General features: G+C 41.2%; 1 protein-coding gene and 2 long non-coding RNA genes across 8 annotated transcripts in view; 2 read left to right on the top strand and 1 right to left on the bottom strand.

Annotated features, from left to right (window-relative positions):
* Positions 1-453: 453 nt before the first annotated feature.
* On the bottom strand, positions 454-18,699 carry nrf1 (nuclear respiratory factor 1). Of its 5 annotated transcripts, XR_004107452.2 has the most exons (13): positions 18,542-18,698; positions 16,461-16,581; positions 16,122-16,266; positions 14,628-14,742; positions 14,312-14,438; positions 14,007-14,147; positions 11,309-11,467; positions 10,679-10,891; positions 10,446-10,544; positions 9,926-10,098; positions 7,498-7,619; positions 6,702-6,796; positions 3,157-3,292 (listed from the first exon to the last, which is right to left on the bottom strand). XR_004107452.2 is itself a non-coding variant. In XM_031313677.2 (12 exons), exons 2-12 carry the CDS (start codon positions 16,536-16,538, stop codon positions 3,132-3,134), a joined length of 1,533 nt encoding a protein of 510 aa, XP_031169537.1. In that variant the 5' UTR covers positions 16,539-16,581; positions 18,542-18,697; the 3' UTR covers positions 454-3,131. The 5 variants fall into 5 exon arrangements, 4 of the variants coding, with proteins under 4 accessions (XP_031169537.1, XP_031169538.1, XP_031169539.1 ...); XM_031313677.2 differs by lacking the exon at positions 6,702-6,796 and having other exon boundaries at positions 454-3,292; positions 18,542-18,697; XM_031313678.2 differs by lacking the exon at positions 6,702-6,796 and having other exon boundaries at positions 454-3,292; positions 16,470-16,581; positions 18,542-18,697.
* Positions 7,789-9,565, top strand: LOC118494024. Its single transcript, XR_004896107.1, has 2 exons — positions 7,789-8,517; positions 9,477-9,565. It is a non-coding gene; the product is annotated as an uncharacterized LOC118494024 (long non-coding RNA).
* LOC116060199 overlaps positions 17,871-18,800 on the top strand; it is an 85,544-nt gene continuing 84,614 nt past the window's right edge. For both annotated transcript variants that reach the window (XR_004107453.2, XR_004896106.1), the window contains exon 1: positions 17,871-17,978. This is a non-coding gene — a long non-coding RNA (uncharacterized LOC116060199). The remainder of the gene's footprint in view (positions 17,979-18,800) is intronic.

The raw sequence follows: 18,800 nt of genomic DNA, 5'->3' as shown, positions 1-18,800 counted from the left end.
GCCCACTAAACATATTGCCCCCAGGACCGAGCACAAGCACTCACTCCAGCCTGACTGCCTAGATTGGATGGTTTTAATGACATCCAATCAGGTTCAAAGTCAGTCAGATGGATGTGATGATTGGAAGAGTGTACTGCGTTGTGTCGTGCACGGTGATGTAACTTGTAACAGTGTAACACGCAATGCAGCACAGACTTGTAAAACAAAGCTGAGGCCTAAAAGGGGGATAGTGCAGGTGAAGTACTCAACCAACAAATGTGTATTCACCCAGAACATTTCAACTATGACTCCACAGAGTTTTGGGACAAAACAATTCTATAATTTTATAATGGCATTCTTAAAGAATACTTTTTAAAAGAGAAAATGTACAACACATTTGGCATTGAATAATGATAAAAAATGATCTTGATGAAGATAATTTATGATATGAAGAGAGTAGTGCAATATTGGTTGTGGATTTGTGAAAAATAGCAACATTATTTAGTCAAAGACACTTTTTCTCGATGTGAGCCATAGAGTGTCAGGGAATTATTTTTCAAGTGTTGGATCATTGTCAACCATAATCCTTCCTTTTAAAATACAACACACATTTTCTCATTTAGTTCATCATTTTGCAATAACAAAAATTGAGTCCATTCTGGTTACAAATATTTTAGTTCATATTTTGGAATGAAACAAACAATTTGTCATTTTAAACAGTTGTATTAAAATAAAAAAATTCTTCAAATACATCAATCACTAGGATTTAAACAGCTGAAGGCCCCATTTTAAGATAAGAGTTGACATCATCACTTCGAGACAAATTCTGTCCTATTTGAACCCGTGCCATTTCTTAACTCAGTTATGTTCAGCTTTAATGATACAGTTGAAAGGTTTCAATGCACTTTGTGTAAGTGTAGCTGAGTGGAAGGTGCAGAGAAAGCGAGAGACAGAGATGGAGGAGTGAGAGGCTTAGGTAGCATGAGGTGTAGGCATTTTTCCAAGAAAGCACGCTAATAAGGCTTTTTTAATCTGCAGTGACAGTTTGACGTGCATGCATGCCACACACCTACAATGACTCAACATTATAAGTTTTCTCTCCCCTACAAAGACCCATAGCATACTCTTGAGTGTTTTCCAGCTCACACAATGGGTCCAATCTAAAAATGACAGACGAGACAAAACAACGTAAAACAAGAAAGAAAATGGGATCTTTTCATCTGTGTGAATGCAACCTGGTTCCGCTTTAATCTGGAAGAAGAGCGGGATATGCACTGACGCCTGATAGATTAAGGCCTGAACGCTTCTCTCTCTGTTCTACTCTGCAACAGAAGGGCCCGGCTAGCAAATCCCAGGCTTTAAAGCAGAGGAGGTTCAGGCAGCTTATGATGTAATCATGGCCCTGTCTGTCACGGCAGGGAAGGTGGGGGTGCTGAATAGGAGAGCGTGGATGTTATCGGATTTTGTGACAACTATTTTATTATGGGACAAAATGCAGAGAAATGTGGCATTCCTCAAAAAGCTAATTATTTATAGTTGTGAGTACCGAAAAGTCTAATGCTTCCTGTGTGTATGTCTCTTGTGCTATAATGGAAGAGGTGGGACAAGGTCATTGTTTTCAATAGTTTGAAGTCAAGACAGACCAGTCCAAGTCAGCTCCCAAATCATAAATCTTAAGTTGCTAAACAAAATGCAACCTAAACAAATTGATAGACACACAGCCAACAATATATCACCCAATAAATTAAGTTTATGATGCTATATCTAATGTGTTAGCAAACAATAGCTCAGCAGACATGGAGCAAAAATAAGCACTGATCTGTGCTTTTGGGCTTCCTGGCAAATGAAGCCCAATATTCACTGTTGTAGCCCTGTTTGGGTCTCCACCAGCCCCTGAAAAAATAGGCTACCTGGGTCAACCTTGCTAGATACTTGACTGTATTCTTTGAGTTTTGTACATTGGGTTAATAGCTTATTTGCTGAATACAGCTGCCTACAGGGGTTGATAAAAGATGTGAGACTTAACTATACAGTTAAAAGATGCTAAAAGGCTTTATTGAGCTGCAAGAACTGCCCTTATCTAATGTAGTCATTTGATTCAATATTAATATGAAAACTGACTACCGTAGCGTTAGCATTTCATGTTTGCATTGATGGTTATGCTGTTGGATGAACAGTGTACTAATAATCATAAGAGAAACTGAATGAATGGTGAACAGCAGCCATTTTATTGGACTTTATTTTTTAAATCGTGGTGAAAGTTGAACCAACTGTTAAGCTGTATCAAACTAAGTCGATTCTTGGCAAGCAAATTTAGGTTGTTCCAAGATTTAAAGAGATGCCTTTTTGATATTTGCATCACAAATACTGCAGCTCCTGTCCAAATATGACATGATACAAGTTCATGTTAAAAAAAAATTAACATACCAAGGGATGCCCCTATCCATGCACTGTAAATAAATGGATTTGGTAGACAAAATAGCTGCTTCAGGAAGGGAGCTCAGCAGTAAAAAACATCTTGATGTATATCCTGAGTCTTCACAAATCTTGGCTTGTGCGTGGACTACAGTAAAACAGCACAGGGAAAATCACAACATAATATTTCCTCATCTAATGTGAGAAATGTCTGGGAGCTCAGATGCTGTTCTAGAGCCTTAGGTGAGTTGAGGTGGAAAGAGTGACATTTAGAATAGTGATCAAGGATATGGGTAACAGAGGAGGAGGGATCTCTGACTATGGCACTGAATTGTAAATGCATTCTAAAAACAAAACAGTCAAGCACATAGACGATAATGAAAAATCCAGAACAGTGATAGTTACATACTCCGGGTGAAGCAGTGGTGGCTTTCGTCCGGGGCTTTTTGGTTCATCTTTGTTTTAAGTAAAGATTAATTGTAAAGAAATAAATACTAAATACTCAACATCACAGAGCTAACAAAAAAACATGAAGCTAAATTGGAGAAAAATCATACCAACAAAAGCAATATCTTTACATAGTAAACACATTGATAACTCACTTTTGCTACCCCTCCAGCTGTACATTTAAAAATATATTTGACATTGTACACAGCGTGATGTCTTGGAAGCCAGTAGGATAATCAAATCTCCAAGGTGGCATTCAGTGCCTCCTACTGCTTCCAGGGTCTTAATTGTCACTGTTCCAGGGTCACAACCTCCACCGCTTGGCCGTCAAGCGTGACAGTGTTATCTATGCGTGTGGCAACAGGTGCCATGGCAACCTGGACGGGCCGGTTGCCATGGGCGAGGCTGGTCACTACAGTCTGGTACATGCTGACTGGGATCTGGACCAGACCTGAGGAGAAGACACAGAGATGTTTGTGTTAGGGTTGAACACCAAGTATCCCAGTAGCTGTAATTAGTACTCAATTAATCTATTAGTCAGATATAAAACTAACGGGCAACAATTCCATCAACTGATTATTTATTATTAGATTTAAATTAAATTTACCAGGTAGCATTTGGTAGTGCAATAGATCTTTTTAATTTCTCGTTTTTCCTCTTTTTTTCTATGATTTTAAATTGCATATCCTTCTGTTTTGGATTGTTTTTCAGATAAAACAAGCTATTGAAGAGATTGCCATAGGCTCACAGAACGTGTTATAGGCAAGTTTAACAATCGATTAATCATTCGTGTCATTTATCAGTGAAAAATTCATAACATTTGCTGGTTGGAGATTATCGAATGAAAGGGATTTGCGACTTTTCTGTTTTATGTAATTGTAAATCGACTGTTTGGATGAAACAAGCAATGTAATGACATCACCTTGGGCTCTGGAAATGGGCATACCTTACCTATTTTCTGACCTTTTATTGACTGAACAATTTGTTTAATGAAAAAATAATCAACATATTAATTAATATTGAAAATAATTATTAGTTGCTGCCCTAATGCTAACAAATACTGCTCGTTAAGTCTTTGGCCAAAGGTAATCTTGTAACTGAAGTTTGTGTCTGACACGGTGCTTGGGAGGCAGTCAAGTCCAGGTAGTTGTCTGTGACAAGAGGCAGCCATGTTACAGAGACGGCATTTCTGAACAATGGTCCGATTGAACGATCTCAGCTCGCTTCCCCCATGCCCAGCTGTGTGTTTGTATGTGTGTCTCTGCCTGTAGGGATTACTGCTGCAGTCACGTGGGCCTCTGCCCCACCCTGCAAGCTGTCAGTGTCACAGGCAGGCAAGAAGGTCAGTGTTAGGGATGGCAGTGGCTCATGCCCGCTCCCGTTACTGTGAGCTAAGACACTGGACTTTAAACGCACTGAATACACACAACCAATAAATCCTTTCAAATACCTATGATATTTAAAGATTTTGAAAAAGAAAAAAAGTACAAAAATATATATTGTATGTTCATAATTATTCATCTTTCAAGTTTCCCAGGCCTCTTTTGATAGGTCAGTTTGTAATTGTTGGTCATCTAATGTGGGCCCTTGCTAAGCCCACTCATCAGTGATTTGTGACAGGGTTAAGTTTTGCTGATGCAGGTAATTGTGCTGGTGGTGATTATGGAGGAGGGAAGAGGGCATTGGGCCGGGCACGGTGAAGTACAGACACTGCAGTTACTGAGTGAAGGGCCTCATTGGGTCACTCAAACATAGTTACTTAGACATTAAGGGTTGTGTGGCGTGTGTATGTCTGCATGCCTGTGTCAGCGAAGGGTCGCTACACAAGCCAATCAGCAGTGTCTGGGCAGGTGCACTTCAAACAGAGCGCTCCACTCTTGTGTAGCACTTCAGTGATTAGCTAAGGTCAATCGTTGGGAGAAGGACTGGCTTTGGCAGCTCTATTGATTGTTTAAGTGAGCTATTGCAGCCAAATGACTTCTTATGGTTTAGGAAGCAAGATGCCAAAAAACAAAGGCTCAGATGTCAGATTTGAATAACTTGAATTTAAATTAGTGTACAAATGTGCAAATACACACTGTACATATTTTTGCATTTTGCACAATGTTTTAGAAGGGCTGTCTGTTATGACAATTTCCCTTTGACTAACCTGATTTCATAAAAAAAAGTTAAATTGTTTGTTGATTGTATAAACTGGGTGCTACAACTAGAAGGCTGCTTTAGGTAAAAAGCCTCTAGAGATCCACTGATTTGAAAAAAGACAGATTTGTGGTTCAATATAAACCGGTGAGAGAAGACTGTGCTAGAGCATAGAGACAAATAGGTATGCAGATACACTTGCATGACTTTAGAAAAAGCCTGTGTGTGAGCATGTATAAAGCCAAGCAAGAGAACCTGGGGTTGTGTGCTGAAGGCTGCCCCGGAGTTTAGACCCTGGACTGATAATGGAGTGGATTGGCACTCATTAGGAGGGACCATGTGGGACCTGCTCATGCCCCTGGACTAGTGTACTTTGTGTGAGTGTGTTTATCCCACTGTAGGATTGTGCTGATTATAAGAAATGGTACATAAGAAAAAGATTGACAGCCTGACAAGATGTGTGTAACTAAACCTTTTGTCTGGGTAGACCTTCCTGTTATACTGTATGTGGCAGAGATAGACTTAAATGTTTACATTTGTTAGCATTATCAACTGGGGTTTAATAATTCATTTGTTGTATCATTGCATTGATTATAAATGACCAAGATTCAAATCATCAATCTGCTAAAAGAGATGATTGAATTGATGTGTTTTGGCTCCAGCAATAATCAATATGAAAGGATAACAATTTTAATAACAAATAAACATTTAAAAAATGCTTACATATAAAATAAAGATAAATAATAATGCATAAAATCATGGTTTCCAAAACTGGATTGAAAAATAAAAATATCATTAGCTTTTGAATTGCACTTGCAACAATCAAATTGCTATTAAGCCAGCAAGACTTAATATGTTCTGCATTTCACACTTAGTTTCACTTGTATATCTGTATTTATGCGCAATAGGCCACTGATATTTCCAGACTCCATTTAGTAATTAACATTAGCAGCGTGTCCCCTGATGTTAATCATTGACAAGCAGTAGCTTTAAATTCCACCCTTGGGATATTGACTGAACATATGCTAAAAAAGGCTGTTATTGCTATGCAACAAGGATGTGAGGATGTCATTACAAACTGGTCCAATCCCATCAGACACACATCGCCAACATCGTCACAGCATTACATGCAGTATGCATGTAAGGAGGTTGACGATGGGGTCATGCAGCTAACGTATCATTAAAAGAAGGGAGTATATATAAGATACACACACACATAAAAAATACACCATCTGTCACATCAGCAAAGAGTAGATTAGAGTGTAGGAGCTCAGAGGGCGCAGTGCTACTGCAGGGAGGCTTACACTTAGTCAGACTAATTAGACATGCCATTGGCTGGGGAGCACACACAAGTACCAATTAGTAAAGATGTGATGTAAAAAAGGTCTTGATAAAACATATCAGTTTTCTGTTATTGTATTTCCATTTGTCAAAATAGAAAACTCTGTGACAAAATATTTCCAACTTCCTTTTGGGAGATTACTTGAGTCTCCTACTGTTCGAATTAGGTTGAAATAAATATAGGTGGCAAATTTTGCAGCTGTCAACATTTTGTGACTTTTACATTCATCCGCTCAGACCACTGATTTGAATAAGATATAGAAAATGTGGTTTAATCCTAATCTTCTGGGGGTGTGCTAGTGTCTGAATTCTGGGAGTGTAATTTATAGACTATATAGTTTGTTCATATTAAAACTACATATTTATATATAAAAACTGACCTATTGTTACTATGATTCCTGTCCCGCCCGCTCCTGTTGACTTTTGATCCTGTTCCGTCCCAGTCATGTGATGAATAGTGAAATTGACTCCCATCCTGTGGGAATCCCACAGGAATCCCGTGACCCACAGGATTCCCGAAAAAATGTCAGCCTCTAATTCATAACTCTCTTAAATCACAATTTACTACTCACTAAAAAGTAAACTATTGAGTGTCTATTATATAGGGATGTGTGCACAATTAAGGGAAGAGTGATTTCAGACGTACATATGTTATAGCTAGGGTTTTAGTAGCTGAACTTGCTATTTATTAATGACAGCTATGAATTCAACAGCTAAACAAGCAAAGGCATTTTGATGATACTATATCACATGCTTAATTTGTAAATCAGGAGGTCCCAGTACACAGAGAGGGTGCTGTCGGTTCAGGGGGAGAGAAAAAGTCACGGAACGCATCAAAAATTCACAGTGCCTGGAGCACATTGGACAACATGCTAGCTGTTAAAACTAAACAAAACTGTCATCACAAACAAAGCATTTATTTACATTTAATAATCAGAGCATTTACAATAATCACTCAAATTCAGCTGGGGTAGGCACGTAGAAACAGCTGTTTACGTCCGTTTGCAGCTCTCTTGCTCTCTCTGGCAACATCAACCTGAATATTCTGGGGGGTTGCGACTCAAATAGGTTGAGAACCACTGCCATAGACAATAACAAAGGTGTCCTTATACTGTATATGACTGTAAATGCTGTCATTTGAGGTGCATTTTGCATGATGTTTGAATGGATATGTACCTGTGGCATCTTGAACCCCTGCCAGTGCCCCAACAGCAGCTGCTGTCTCTGCCAGGACAATCTGCCCTCCGCCTTGTAGAGTAGCCTCCGCCAACGTCGCTACAGCATGAGCTGCTGCCTCACTACACACACACACACACACACACACACACACACACACACACACACACACACACACACACACGTAGTGTGCAATATGTAAAAACAGGCAAATAAACCTTTTCTGTGCATACAATTTAGAATTAAAAAACACACATGAAATGGATGCATATATTATGTTTTCAGATACAATCGTTTCTACAAAGCAAAGTAAAACACACACGCAGTCTGCTCACAAAGGCAAGGGTTATTATAGAGATGTGGGGTGAAGAGGTAGGAGTGTATGAGCTGTAAGAGGCTTTTCTAGTCGGACTTATGGAGAATCTCACATCTCCCTAAAGGCCAGGTGCTACGGGTCTAACAAAGCAGTTTTATTAACCAGATCTATCCAGTGGAATTACCAGGAGCCTATTACCGCACCAGCTTCGTTATGAACTAATGGAACTGTTCACAGCTTGGTTGATAATCACATCTGAGATAGAACTACAGACAGTCAGATACGGAGGAGCTGAGCGACTAAGCAGTAATTATGCACTCACACTTTTGTAAGTGGATGACACCCAACTGGATGCTGTTCGGTAAGACAATGGAAGCAAAGTCTGGCAACATCGGTAAAAAAAGGCTTCTTATTGAGCCTTGAATACAGGTATTGAATTTTGATCATTTTTGCCGTTAATCGTGGTGGCGAAGACAACATGGGTACACATTTTGTAGTTTAGCGGTAAACATTATGTTATCAATCTACAGCTTACTGTGCAACAAATTACACCAATGAACACAAGATAATCAAGTATCATTTGTGGTCCACTCAGCAGAAAAGACAGCGGGAGAAAGAGGCTCTATTCTCCCTCTGGAGCTGGAAAGCAGAAACAAAATGTTCCAGAGCCTGTGGAGCAGAGAGCCTATAGTGGCTTGGCAAAGGTAAACAGGGTAGGGGAGGGGAGGGGAAGGAGGACTCAGGTGGGTGCAGGTAACAAGCCCCATTGGGACATACCCATACACATCTGAAATTATTGCCTTGACACTACTGCAGTAAGTAAGGGTTAGGGTTAACCACAGCTAACATGTTAGCACCTCAGCAACTGACTGACTGATGAAATTGACAAGTTATATACCTTTGATGACAATGTGAAATATCATAAAGCAAATCAAAGCTGTGTAGATCAGGCTATGGAAAGCTAAAGGTCTACAGGTTTTAGCTGCAGCCAAAGACTACTAACTCATTTTATTCATGGGCACACTTTCAACCTGCTGTATTCTTGCGTTGTAATCCGATCCCGCAGACACTTGGCCCTCCAAGGGACATGATTTAAGATCCTGTTGTAGATCCCTCCCGAGTACAATTGTGTGTGGCTGATTTCCCTCTAGAAAAACATTACACCGACAACAACCCCTGTACATATTTTATCACTGAAGTGGCTGTAGTTAAGACATTTGTCACTGATAGTAATATGGCTGAAAACAAAGACTATTTCCAGACTCTGCAGACAGCCTATTGCTCAAGGTCAGTATACTGCATCTTCAACTCTCACAGTATTTTAATTACAGGACCAAGTACAAGTTGTGTGATTTTATTTCAAAACTGAACTGACTTTGTTGCACTACTAAGCAATCAAGCATTTAACACATGTACTAGTGTTTTTTAAGTAAACAAAATCCTACTGAGTCGTTAGCACATGGAAATATGTGGTTAAGGACCAATTTAATGGTTGTGCACCTTGCCTCTATAAAAGCTACAGGCTAATTAATTAGATGCTGAACTAGGATGAGAGGCAGTTGACTCATCTCCAGGGGACCCCGGTGACCTGCCCTGACAGTTGTCCCATTCTCATCCACTTGTTAGAGCTGCCTATATAATTATGGATTCTTCTTTACTGCAGTGTTTGCTGCCTCCACCACCAGTAACTGAGGACCCTTGAGAATTGTCATTGAAAGCTGAACACCAAACCATCCTAAGTATGTGTACATACATTTTTTTTTAAAAAGTAGGGACAATTCTACAGTGACAGCTTTATGCTTTAATGCCAACAATCCAACCTCTGTTTCCCCGTTATTACACATTTTCAAGTTTGAAGAGGTAGCATTTTTTTTGACCTGAGGATACTAGCCATAGATGCACTTGAGCTCTACAAGATCTTATGTTCTTAAACTCATGACAGGAGTCCACCTGAAATAGTGACATTTGATTACCTCCTGGTCTATAGCTATAATTTAACACTCCTTTATCATGTTGCCTTCAGCCCCTACAAAGTTAAAGCCACCTAAATAACATCAAAATGCTATTTTCTTGTGACTTGCAAAATAACGTATTCAAATCTCCCACACTCACCTGTTAAGAGCCATTGTGACGGTGGCTCCGGGCTGCATTTCGTGACTTGCGGCAACAGCGGCTTCTGCCAGGGATGCTACAGCCTGCGTGGCCTCTGAGGCCTGAGTGGTTTGGATTGTCATCTCGCCGCCCTGGAGGGTGGCCCAGTTCTGCTCCACCTCGAAAGGGACAATATATAATTTCATACAGAAAGCAAATGAGGATCTGCATTGAGGTAATTAAGAAAAAAATAAGAAAAATAACTATTATTGGATTGTTGGTACTCTGGGCTGTGTTTTGATTTTGTGATGCTGAACGGAGAGCTCTTATTAAGTACCTTTTAAACACTTCACTGTATTTGCTGCATAGTCTTTGTTTCTGTGACTCAGGCATAAGACTTGCTAGCTCTATCAATTTATGTGTTTGAGGAAATGAAGGAGTGGTTGATTTGGAGTTTATTACTGCAGTTTGTGTGTGTAGTAAATGGTCATAATGTGTTTGTATTGTAGTATTAGAAAAAGTGGATAAGAGGTATGCGTACCTCTCCGTCAGTCACTGTGGCGTAGTTGACCTGTGCCACCGTCACACCTGGCAGCTCTGAGGCATCTGCCAGGGTGGCAACTGTGTGTCCTGTGCCAACCTAAGAGAAAGAGGTGCAGTGACAAAAAAAGTTCATAAACGTTGTACTAAACCTTAGAATAACTGAATGAGATTTTGATTTGGAAAAAGTGCAATCCTCAAGACTATAATGTTTAAAAAGCAGCTAAAATTTACCTGGATGAGCGAGACCGTTCCGTCAGGGTTGTTGACGGTCTGTACCACAGTTTGCGAGGGCACGAGATGAGTGATACTCTGCGCAGTGGTCAGGTGGTGCTGGGTGGTGGTTGTCGTGGTTATCTGGTCTTCAAAAGCATACAACAGATCCTCACGGCCATGCTGCTTGTAGCAGTTCTTAACGATAGTCCGCAATGCCTGCGTCCAAGACACCTTGGGAAACATAAATACAAGTCAATATGGCAAACTTTTCTGCAGACTGGTTTAAGGACTTCTGACACTGAATGCCACATTACAGATTAGAGTGCCCTAATTCACTCATGGCAAAGATTTAAAGAACTGCATATTCAGATACCAGGTCATCAGATACCTTTGATGACTGACATAGAATGGGATAAAAATCTTAATTACCCTCCCATAAATGCAAAATCAGAAGTTTGTGTAGTTTAGTGTGACTTTGGGACCTAATGTACAAAAAGATAATAATAAGACATAGCATCTCTTCGAATATGCTTGTTAACTATTCTGTACAGTGCAGAAATTGAGGCTAAACAAAAACAGAGGGGGGCAACAAAAAACAGTATTTCCCTGCAAAGATCGACATCATCATTACACCAGTATTTCTCTCACCCTCTGTTTCTGCTCCTCTGTGCGGACGTCGCTGCGTACGTTGGCCCAAGGGATATCCTCAGGCCACCACACTGGCTTGCAGCTCTCCTTACCCCAGCCAGGCTTCCCTCGGCCCGTTGAGTACTTCAGCATCTCTGGGATGAACGCTCGCAGCTGGGCCTGAGACAAAGGAGAGACGCATGGAGAAAAGAGATGACGCAGACAACCAAAACGGAAAGCCACAGTGTCTCTCTCTGACACACATAAGCACACGCCCTTGAGCAGGCAACAGGAGGCGTGTATTGATCGGGTGCCTGCTGCAGGGTGCTGAGGTGGTCAAGGCCTGCAAATAGAATCAGGCTTTCTAAAAGGAGAACAGTGTGATCATATTTATTAACAGACCAATCTATGGCTGTGGCTCCAGCCTGATGTGTTAGACAGACACCATGGGAACATCAGGGGAGATCCAACACAGTCCAGCAGTCAACCTGTCCTAACAAAGGCTCCAGTACACTCAGTGGAGGTATTAACAAGGACAATCTGGTCAATATTGTTAAAAAGAAAATCAATGTCAAACAAAAACATTAGATTTACTTTGATCACTCATGGTGTGTGCTACTTTAGCACAGAGACTCAAGTTATTATCTCATTATTGTACATTGACTGTATCAATGAGTGCTTGTCCACTATATTTGAGTGTTCACAAACAACAAAGTAAGGGAGCCAAGCGTCTTTAGTGCATGATGTTAGAACTAAAAAAAAATACCATTATTGTGGGCTGATTGCTCTGTCCTGGGGACCAACACTCACATAGCATGACCATTCTTCAGACGTAGGGCTTGTTTTTTTGACTAATTGTAAAAGAGGAAATTGTTTGATTTGTGGTGACTGTTATTTGAGAGTTTGCACTGTGTTCCAAAGCAGGGAGAGAGAATAAGTGGTGGTCTTATCTGATTTGATTTGCTCACTATTGATCAATGGGCAACATATATACTTCACGTGTGGCAGTGAGCAGCATGCCAATTCACTCACCATCACCACTTCCAGGCCAGGCATGCGCTCACACTATCTGACAGGCTGGGGTGGGGTTTAGTGGCAAATGTCCTCAGTGTCCTGGTAATATGCAAGCATCACCGGGGGATTATATTGCACAATGAGGCACTGCAGCGTCTGCCTGTCTTGACATCACAGTCTAAATTTGGTTCCGGGAGAAATAAATCCATCCCTCCATGCCTATACACAGTTCCTCAGTGCATCACAAAGAGATATGACAAAATGGATCTTGATAGAAAATGGATGGTCAATACTTTATCCCACCAGCTTTGGAAAAACACAGACCACAACTGGTGGCTGCAGTAAAGGGGCTTCTCTTCAGCCGACACTTGGCACACTGACAGAACAACTTAGATTAGCCCCAGAAAGACGGACTTAGTAGCAAAAAGATGCTTGCATTTCCACCTGTGGCTCATCCATGTGTGGATGTATGTGGATGCATGTGGCCAGATGGCCTAATTACAGTAGCTAGTGAGTTAAGTGGCATGTTGTGCTCGCACCCACCCCCCCCCACCCCCCCACAATCCTAATCCGCCAAGCAATGGTCCAATCAGCATTTAGGAAGGTGGCTATGTTGCTGGGTCCCTGGCCTTAACAAGGCTAGGGGGTAATTATGGGCTCAGGCTAGACCCAGGATCACCTGCTACAGATGCTCCATATATCAGACTGGCCAGGGCCTCGACCTGCGTCACTAAACCTCACTTGGGATTTCTTCAGCTGTGTAAAGCCTACTGCAGATGTCCCTGCATAGAAGACAATAAGGCATTGCTAAAATGGATCAGGAGCATGATGTCTGAATTAGCTCTCTTTCATCGCAGAGTTCTAATTTTCATACTTGCCATCTCCAAGATTGATCAACCATCCTGTCTCCAACACTTGGCACACACATACCTCTAAAAACACCCCAGCCCCACACCTTTCCACCTGGCTTGGCCAAACTGAGTGAGGCAACAGGTTACTCATGACAATCTCATCCTACAGCCTCCAGAAAAACAAGCACCAACTAACACCTTCCCTCTGAGGACACATCAGGCCCTGGGATTGGCTACCGTACTCCTAGGGTTGAGGACAGTCTCTGAGGGCCACTGTCATGCTGGCTACTCAGACGATGATCCAGTGAATGCGTCAGCAGCACTGGGATGGCAGAGTAAACAAGCCGAATTCCCTCGGGTCAAGAGAGTACTCAAGCTGCCAATGGTGCTAATGCTGCAGTGAGGGTTTTACAAAGAGCAATCTACTCTGCACATCCTCTCACTGGTACCACAGCCTGTCTTGCAATGTCTTCAAATGCGGATACTACCTATGCATCAGGCATACTGTATGCTTGAATTACAATATAGAAGTCGCTCTTTACCAATAAAATGAATGAGTATTTTGGAAATAACAACTGGTTAAACACGCATGAATCAAACTCATCAAGCGACACTGATGGACACAGCTAAAACGGAGTGGTTGACCTTGATACATATGTAGGAGCTAGCTAAGCTCACAATTATGATTCTGATTTGTTGCCAACTGGTGCCCTCTGCTGGGACCGTCGGCATTGTGTTGTGTCTTAGACACCAAAAGGGAGTTTTGGATTTGTCAATTTTCGACAAAGGAACAGCTGTTTAATGGAACATATGCTGGACCATAATAGATAAGCAGTGAGAGTGTTGAGCCTGACCTGGGTCATCTTGTCCACAGAGACAGGGATGCCATCGATGGTGAGGGGGGGCAGCTCTGAGGCCAGCTCTCCACCAGCGGGGGCATGTTCAGCCAGAGCATTCTCCAGATCCTCTAATATCATGCCCTTATACTTCCTCACCTGGAGGATAGAAAGACAGTTGCAACACAGAAAATTAATTGACTTAATTTTGGAAGATCGTTTAATCATTTGAGTCTCTTATCAAGTACAAATACCAAACATTTGCTGACAAACATCTTCACAAACACAAATAATTGCAAATAACTGCTGACTATAACGCTCACCACATTCTCCAGAGGAGCAGCACCAAACACCTTGAACACAGGGTTGGGTTTTGAGGGAGAGATACACAGCACTATGGCCTGTTGGCCCACTCTAGTGGTGTACTCATCCAGGGTGGCTCGCAGTTTCCTGAAAACACACACACCATCCTTTATCTCCTGGTTCACAATAAAAGCCATAAAGTACAACAGCAACTCTGTCTGAGAGTGAACAATGATTTCAGGTGCTGAAAGTGATATTTCTGTCATTGAAACTGTTGAGGGATAATACATGGTAGAGGTATTGGGGAATGTTGCACTATTGGTGTTTTAAGCTCACCTGAGCAGACGCGTCTGCTGCCTCTTGCGGATGGAGGGGTTGGATTCAAAGATATGAGGCCTCTTTCTTTTCTTACCAGTTGCCACGGCAGCAGCAGCTGCCATGCCTACTGGCCCTGAGAGAGAAAGAGCAAGTTTGACTGTTAGTAAAATAAGAGGCTAGTAATCAAAATGAACAACATGCTGTAGATTGTCTTTAAATGTATTTTTCTTTCTGATTTGAGCTTACAATAATTATCTTGAATGTACAGCCTGCACAACTCAATCTTCTTTTTGATTTTTTGTGATTAACAATTTTTTATTTTTCAATTTTTAACAAAATACAAAACATTCAACTCACAACATGAACCCCTCGTCATCACCACCCACCCGGACAAAAACCAAGAAAGATGACACAGTAACTACAATATTCAAAACCCTTCAACAGAATAGTAACAAAAAAAGACAATAAACCAAATACACATGTATGACAACACCATAAGCCCATGATACACATCTCTCCCCAGCACAAAGCTACTTAGGAGCCCTCCAGTACTTTCCCCATTTTCTAATATATACAGTATCTCACAAAAGTGAGTACACCCCTCACATTTTAGTAAATATTTCATTATATCTTTTAATGGGACAACACTGAAGACATTACACTTTGCTACAATGTAAAGTATTAAGTGTACAGCTTGTATAACAGTGTAAATGTGCTGTCCCCTCAAAATAACTCAACACACAGCCATTCATGTCTAAACCGCTGGCAACCTAGAGATTGGCATGGTTTTATGTCGGTTAGCCTAATAGCTGGTTTGATTTGCATTGAGAGATGATTTTATGGAAAGTACCCCATGTCAATCTCTAGGTATGGTGAAGGGTATGTGATGATGTGGGGCTATTTTAATTCCAAAGGCCAAGGGAACTTTATCAGGATGCATAGTATCCTGGATCCATGAAATAACTGGCCTTTAAAAATAAAAATCTGCCTGCCTCTATGGGAATTTAACATAGGGGTGTACTCACTTTTGTTGCCAGCGGTTTAGACATTAATGGCTGTGTGTTGAGTTATTTTGAGGGGACAGCACATTTACACTGTTATACAAGCTGTACACTTAATACTTTACATTGTAGCAAAGTGTAATGTCTTCAGTGTTGTCCCATTAAAAGATATAATGAAATATGTACTAAAATGTGAGGGGTGTACTCACTTGTGTGAGATACTGTACATCCAATCTGGCAAACCGTTACATGTATCCACGAAACAGTCCACTGGCACCACCTGTTGTTTAATTAAAAGCATTACACTGAACTCAGGTGGGTATGGAATGTTTTACTGGATTAGCAGAATTCATCAGAGATGCAAGATAAAAACATCTGCTTGTCTGCCAGACATTGGTTGGGAAACTCCTTAAGTGTTCTTGGATGCTTCTTATAAAAATTAGTCCCACGCCCACTAATTTGTAACCACCAAATGCTCGGCTTCTCCCTACTGGGTAGAGTCAAGACGTACCTGCGGCAGCCAGGTGAGCTGTGATCTCATCAGTGCCAGCTGAGTTGAGGATGTCCGTATCGTCATAAGGATCATCATCTGGTGAGGACGTTGAGTCTTCCTCAGCGCTCATCATGGACGCTTCGGTAAAGGTGGCCACATGTACCTATAGTATACAGTAATAATCCAAATAGAATGGGTTTAAATTGACTGAGGCATTATTGTTTCTGTTCTAGTCTAACAATCTAACTAGCTGGTTGTTTAAATATCTTGTGAGTAATGGGACTTGTGCTAAAGAGGAGGACTGCCTCTTCATCCTTCCTGGTTTCCACTGTTTAATTATTCTGCTTATAAGGGCACCTGCTGGACCTGTTGGCTGACGGCGCTGGCCTCGATGGTGGTCATGTGTTCTGTCTGGTGAACGACGTGCTCGTCCATTATCGGCCACCTGGTCTACACAGCTGGATCCACGTTACAATGACTGAGGAGAGAAAGAGGAAAAGAGCAGAGGCAGCATAAGATATTGACACTAACTGATGAACTATTTTACCCCTATATGGTGCCTGAGTAAATTCCATCTATTCATTATAATATAGCACAGAACTTGTATTAACAATAATTCCTGCTGTATTGGCAATTGATATACATCTTAGCAGATGCATATTATTGCATATACACAATGATGTAACATGTCCTCAAAATCTACTATTATCTATATTGCAACAGGTTCTTATAATCATTTGATGGCATAGCTACATCATGTTGAAAACACATCATTTAAATTAAATACAAATTAATCAGAAATACTGCCTGGTTAGTTAATCTTACAAGACACTGCAAGTATTTTGTGAATTTATGTGAACATAGGGGCACCATGAATGCAAAGTTCATGGAATTAAGACCTTCAAACTCAAGCAATTTAGGACAAAACTGTGACCATGCACAGTTGTCATCTTCATAATTTATTTCACGAGGTTCTTACTAAAATTAGGTTATTACTCTTTCTATTACCTAAAAAGTGTGTCTTAATAGTGGAAAGATATGCCCTGTTATCTTTGTGCTTCTTGTCTGAGTGTACTGGTTGTACCACAGCTGCTCTGCCTATAGGGGGCGTTGTACTGCATTAATGGAGAGTTTCATTTGGAATAACTGTGATCAAAAGATGAAAAAATGTTTTATTTTACCCATGTATTGTGTAAATCATAGGTCTTAAAATAAATGGAATTGCAAGATATACATTCAACACATTATTAGATATTGCTTAGCACTATTTAGATGCATATCATAGTTTCAAATTAGTTAAAGGCAATTTTGAACATAAGAGTCAGTAAGCAAGTCTAAATGCAGTCAGTGTTTGCATATTTATTGGTGAAATACATCTGTATGTGAAGTGATATTATAGTCTGACAGAGGGGTGCAAATCACTCATACAATAAGGTTCAGCTAAACATACACACTATGCTTTTGTTCGCTCAGACATCCACGACTCAATCAATACATGGTCAATGTAGACACGCTTTTTGAGTGAAATGAACCACTGACTGGGGCAGTTTAATGTGGTATAACCTCCTCAGTGGATTCATGGTGGGCAGCTGGTATATGGAATATTTATTTGAACAGATCGTGTTCTCTTTGAAAGAGACTTGGACAGGAACGTTGTTACCCACCATTACAAAACTACAAAGCAAAATGTTTGTTATCAACAGCAGCCAGGCAGGTTTATTTGGCTGCAATATCCCCTTTAACAACTACATGGACTGTAACGTTAGCTGCGGATAGGATCAATGGGATGATGCACGAATCGGTGCGCGACTCGACAATAACATTGATGTTTAATCATATCCACGGCCTGCAATAAGGCACATGTCCTATCACCTAGTAAGTACGCATAATTAACTCTGTTAAATAGGCAACGTTACTGCTCAAGCATTACGGTGCTGTAATCTTAGCAGACTTGCCGGGTCTGTAGACAACGACTGCCAAACTGAGCTAGCTAAGCTAGCAATGCCCTACATTTGGCTAATAAGCTAGCTAACCATTTGGCGGTGTAGCTTTGGTCATCTGAATGAACATTAGCTTTGAACGCGAACAGCAGCAAGTCCCTGATGTTCGGACACTGAACACAAATGAATTCAGCAATGAAAGGTAACGTTAAACCTTGGTAACGCATCAGTTAGCATGAAACCCGCGCAATACGAAACAAAACACATCGCTACAACAGGCCCAGCGGCCTGCATCTCGTCCACATCTATTTTACTCTTTCTGGGCTTGTTGTCGATACGCGCCTAGAACATGATTCCCCACAAGCGCCATATATGTATCATAAACCTGCTCCAGTCAACATCTAAACAATCTGCATCTTTCAACACAACGCTGCCGGGTTCGATGATGCGGCTGCGCCGGGGCTGAAATAGATGGAGATTGCGCGGTAGGGCACTAACCTCAGAGCGGCTGCGCTACTTCGGGCCTGCGCCGTACAGTGGGGATGGAACCGAGCTCTAATGGACGACAGAGGGGAGCCAGCAGCAAACGCAGCAAACACAGCGAGCAGACCGCACACAACACTGATCTGCACTAGTGATGCCTTCAGGTGCTCCTCTTGAGCTTCTAACTCCTACAGTCACGATTCATACATAGAACATAGTAGACTTTGATTCAGTGATTCAGACATGCGTTTTGAAGCCCCTTTAGTCACAAGAC

Source organism: Sander lucioperca, chromosome 20 (genome assembly GCF_008315115.2).
Source record: "Sander lucioperca isolate FBNREF2018 chromosome 20, SLUC_FBN_1.2, whole genome shotgun sequence".
In the NCBI taxonomy this organism is placed as follows: domain Eukaryota; kingdom Metazoa; phylum Chordata; class Actinopteri; order Perciformes; family Percidae; genus Sander; species Sander lucioperca.
This window is presented reverse-complemented; position numbering and strand designations above follow the sequence as displayed.

Bases quoted from the DNA above. Each gene is read 5' to 3' on its own strand.
- nrf1 (XM_031313677.2), bottom strand. From the start codon at position 16,538: ATGGACGAGCACGTCGTTCACCAGACAGAACACATGACCACCATCGAG. The intron at 14,148-14,311 runs GTGAGCGTTATA...TCTATCCTCCAG, and splicing joins CTGCTCCTCTGGAGAATGTG to GTGAGGAAGTATAAGGGCAT. The intron at 10,545-10,678 runs GTAAATTTTAGC...TCTTTCTCTTAG, and splicing joins GAACGGTCTCGCTCATCCAG to GTTGGCACAGGACACACAGT.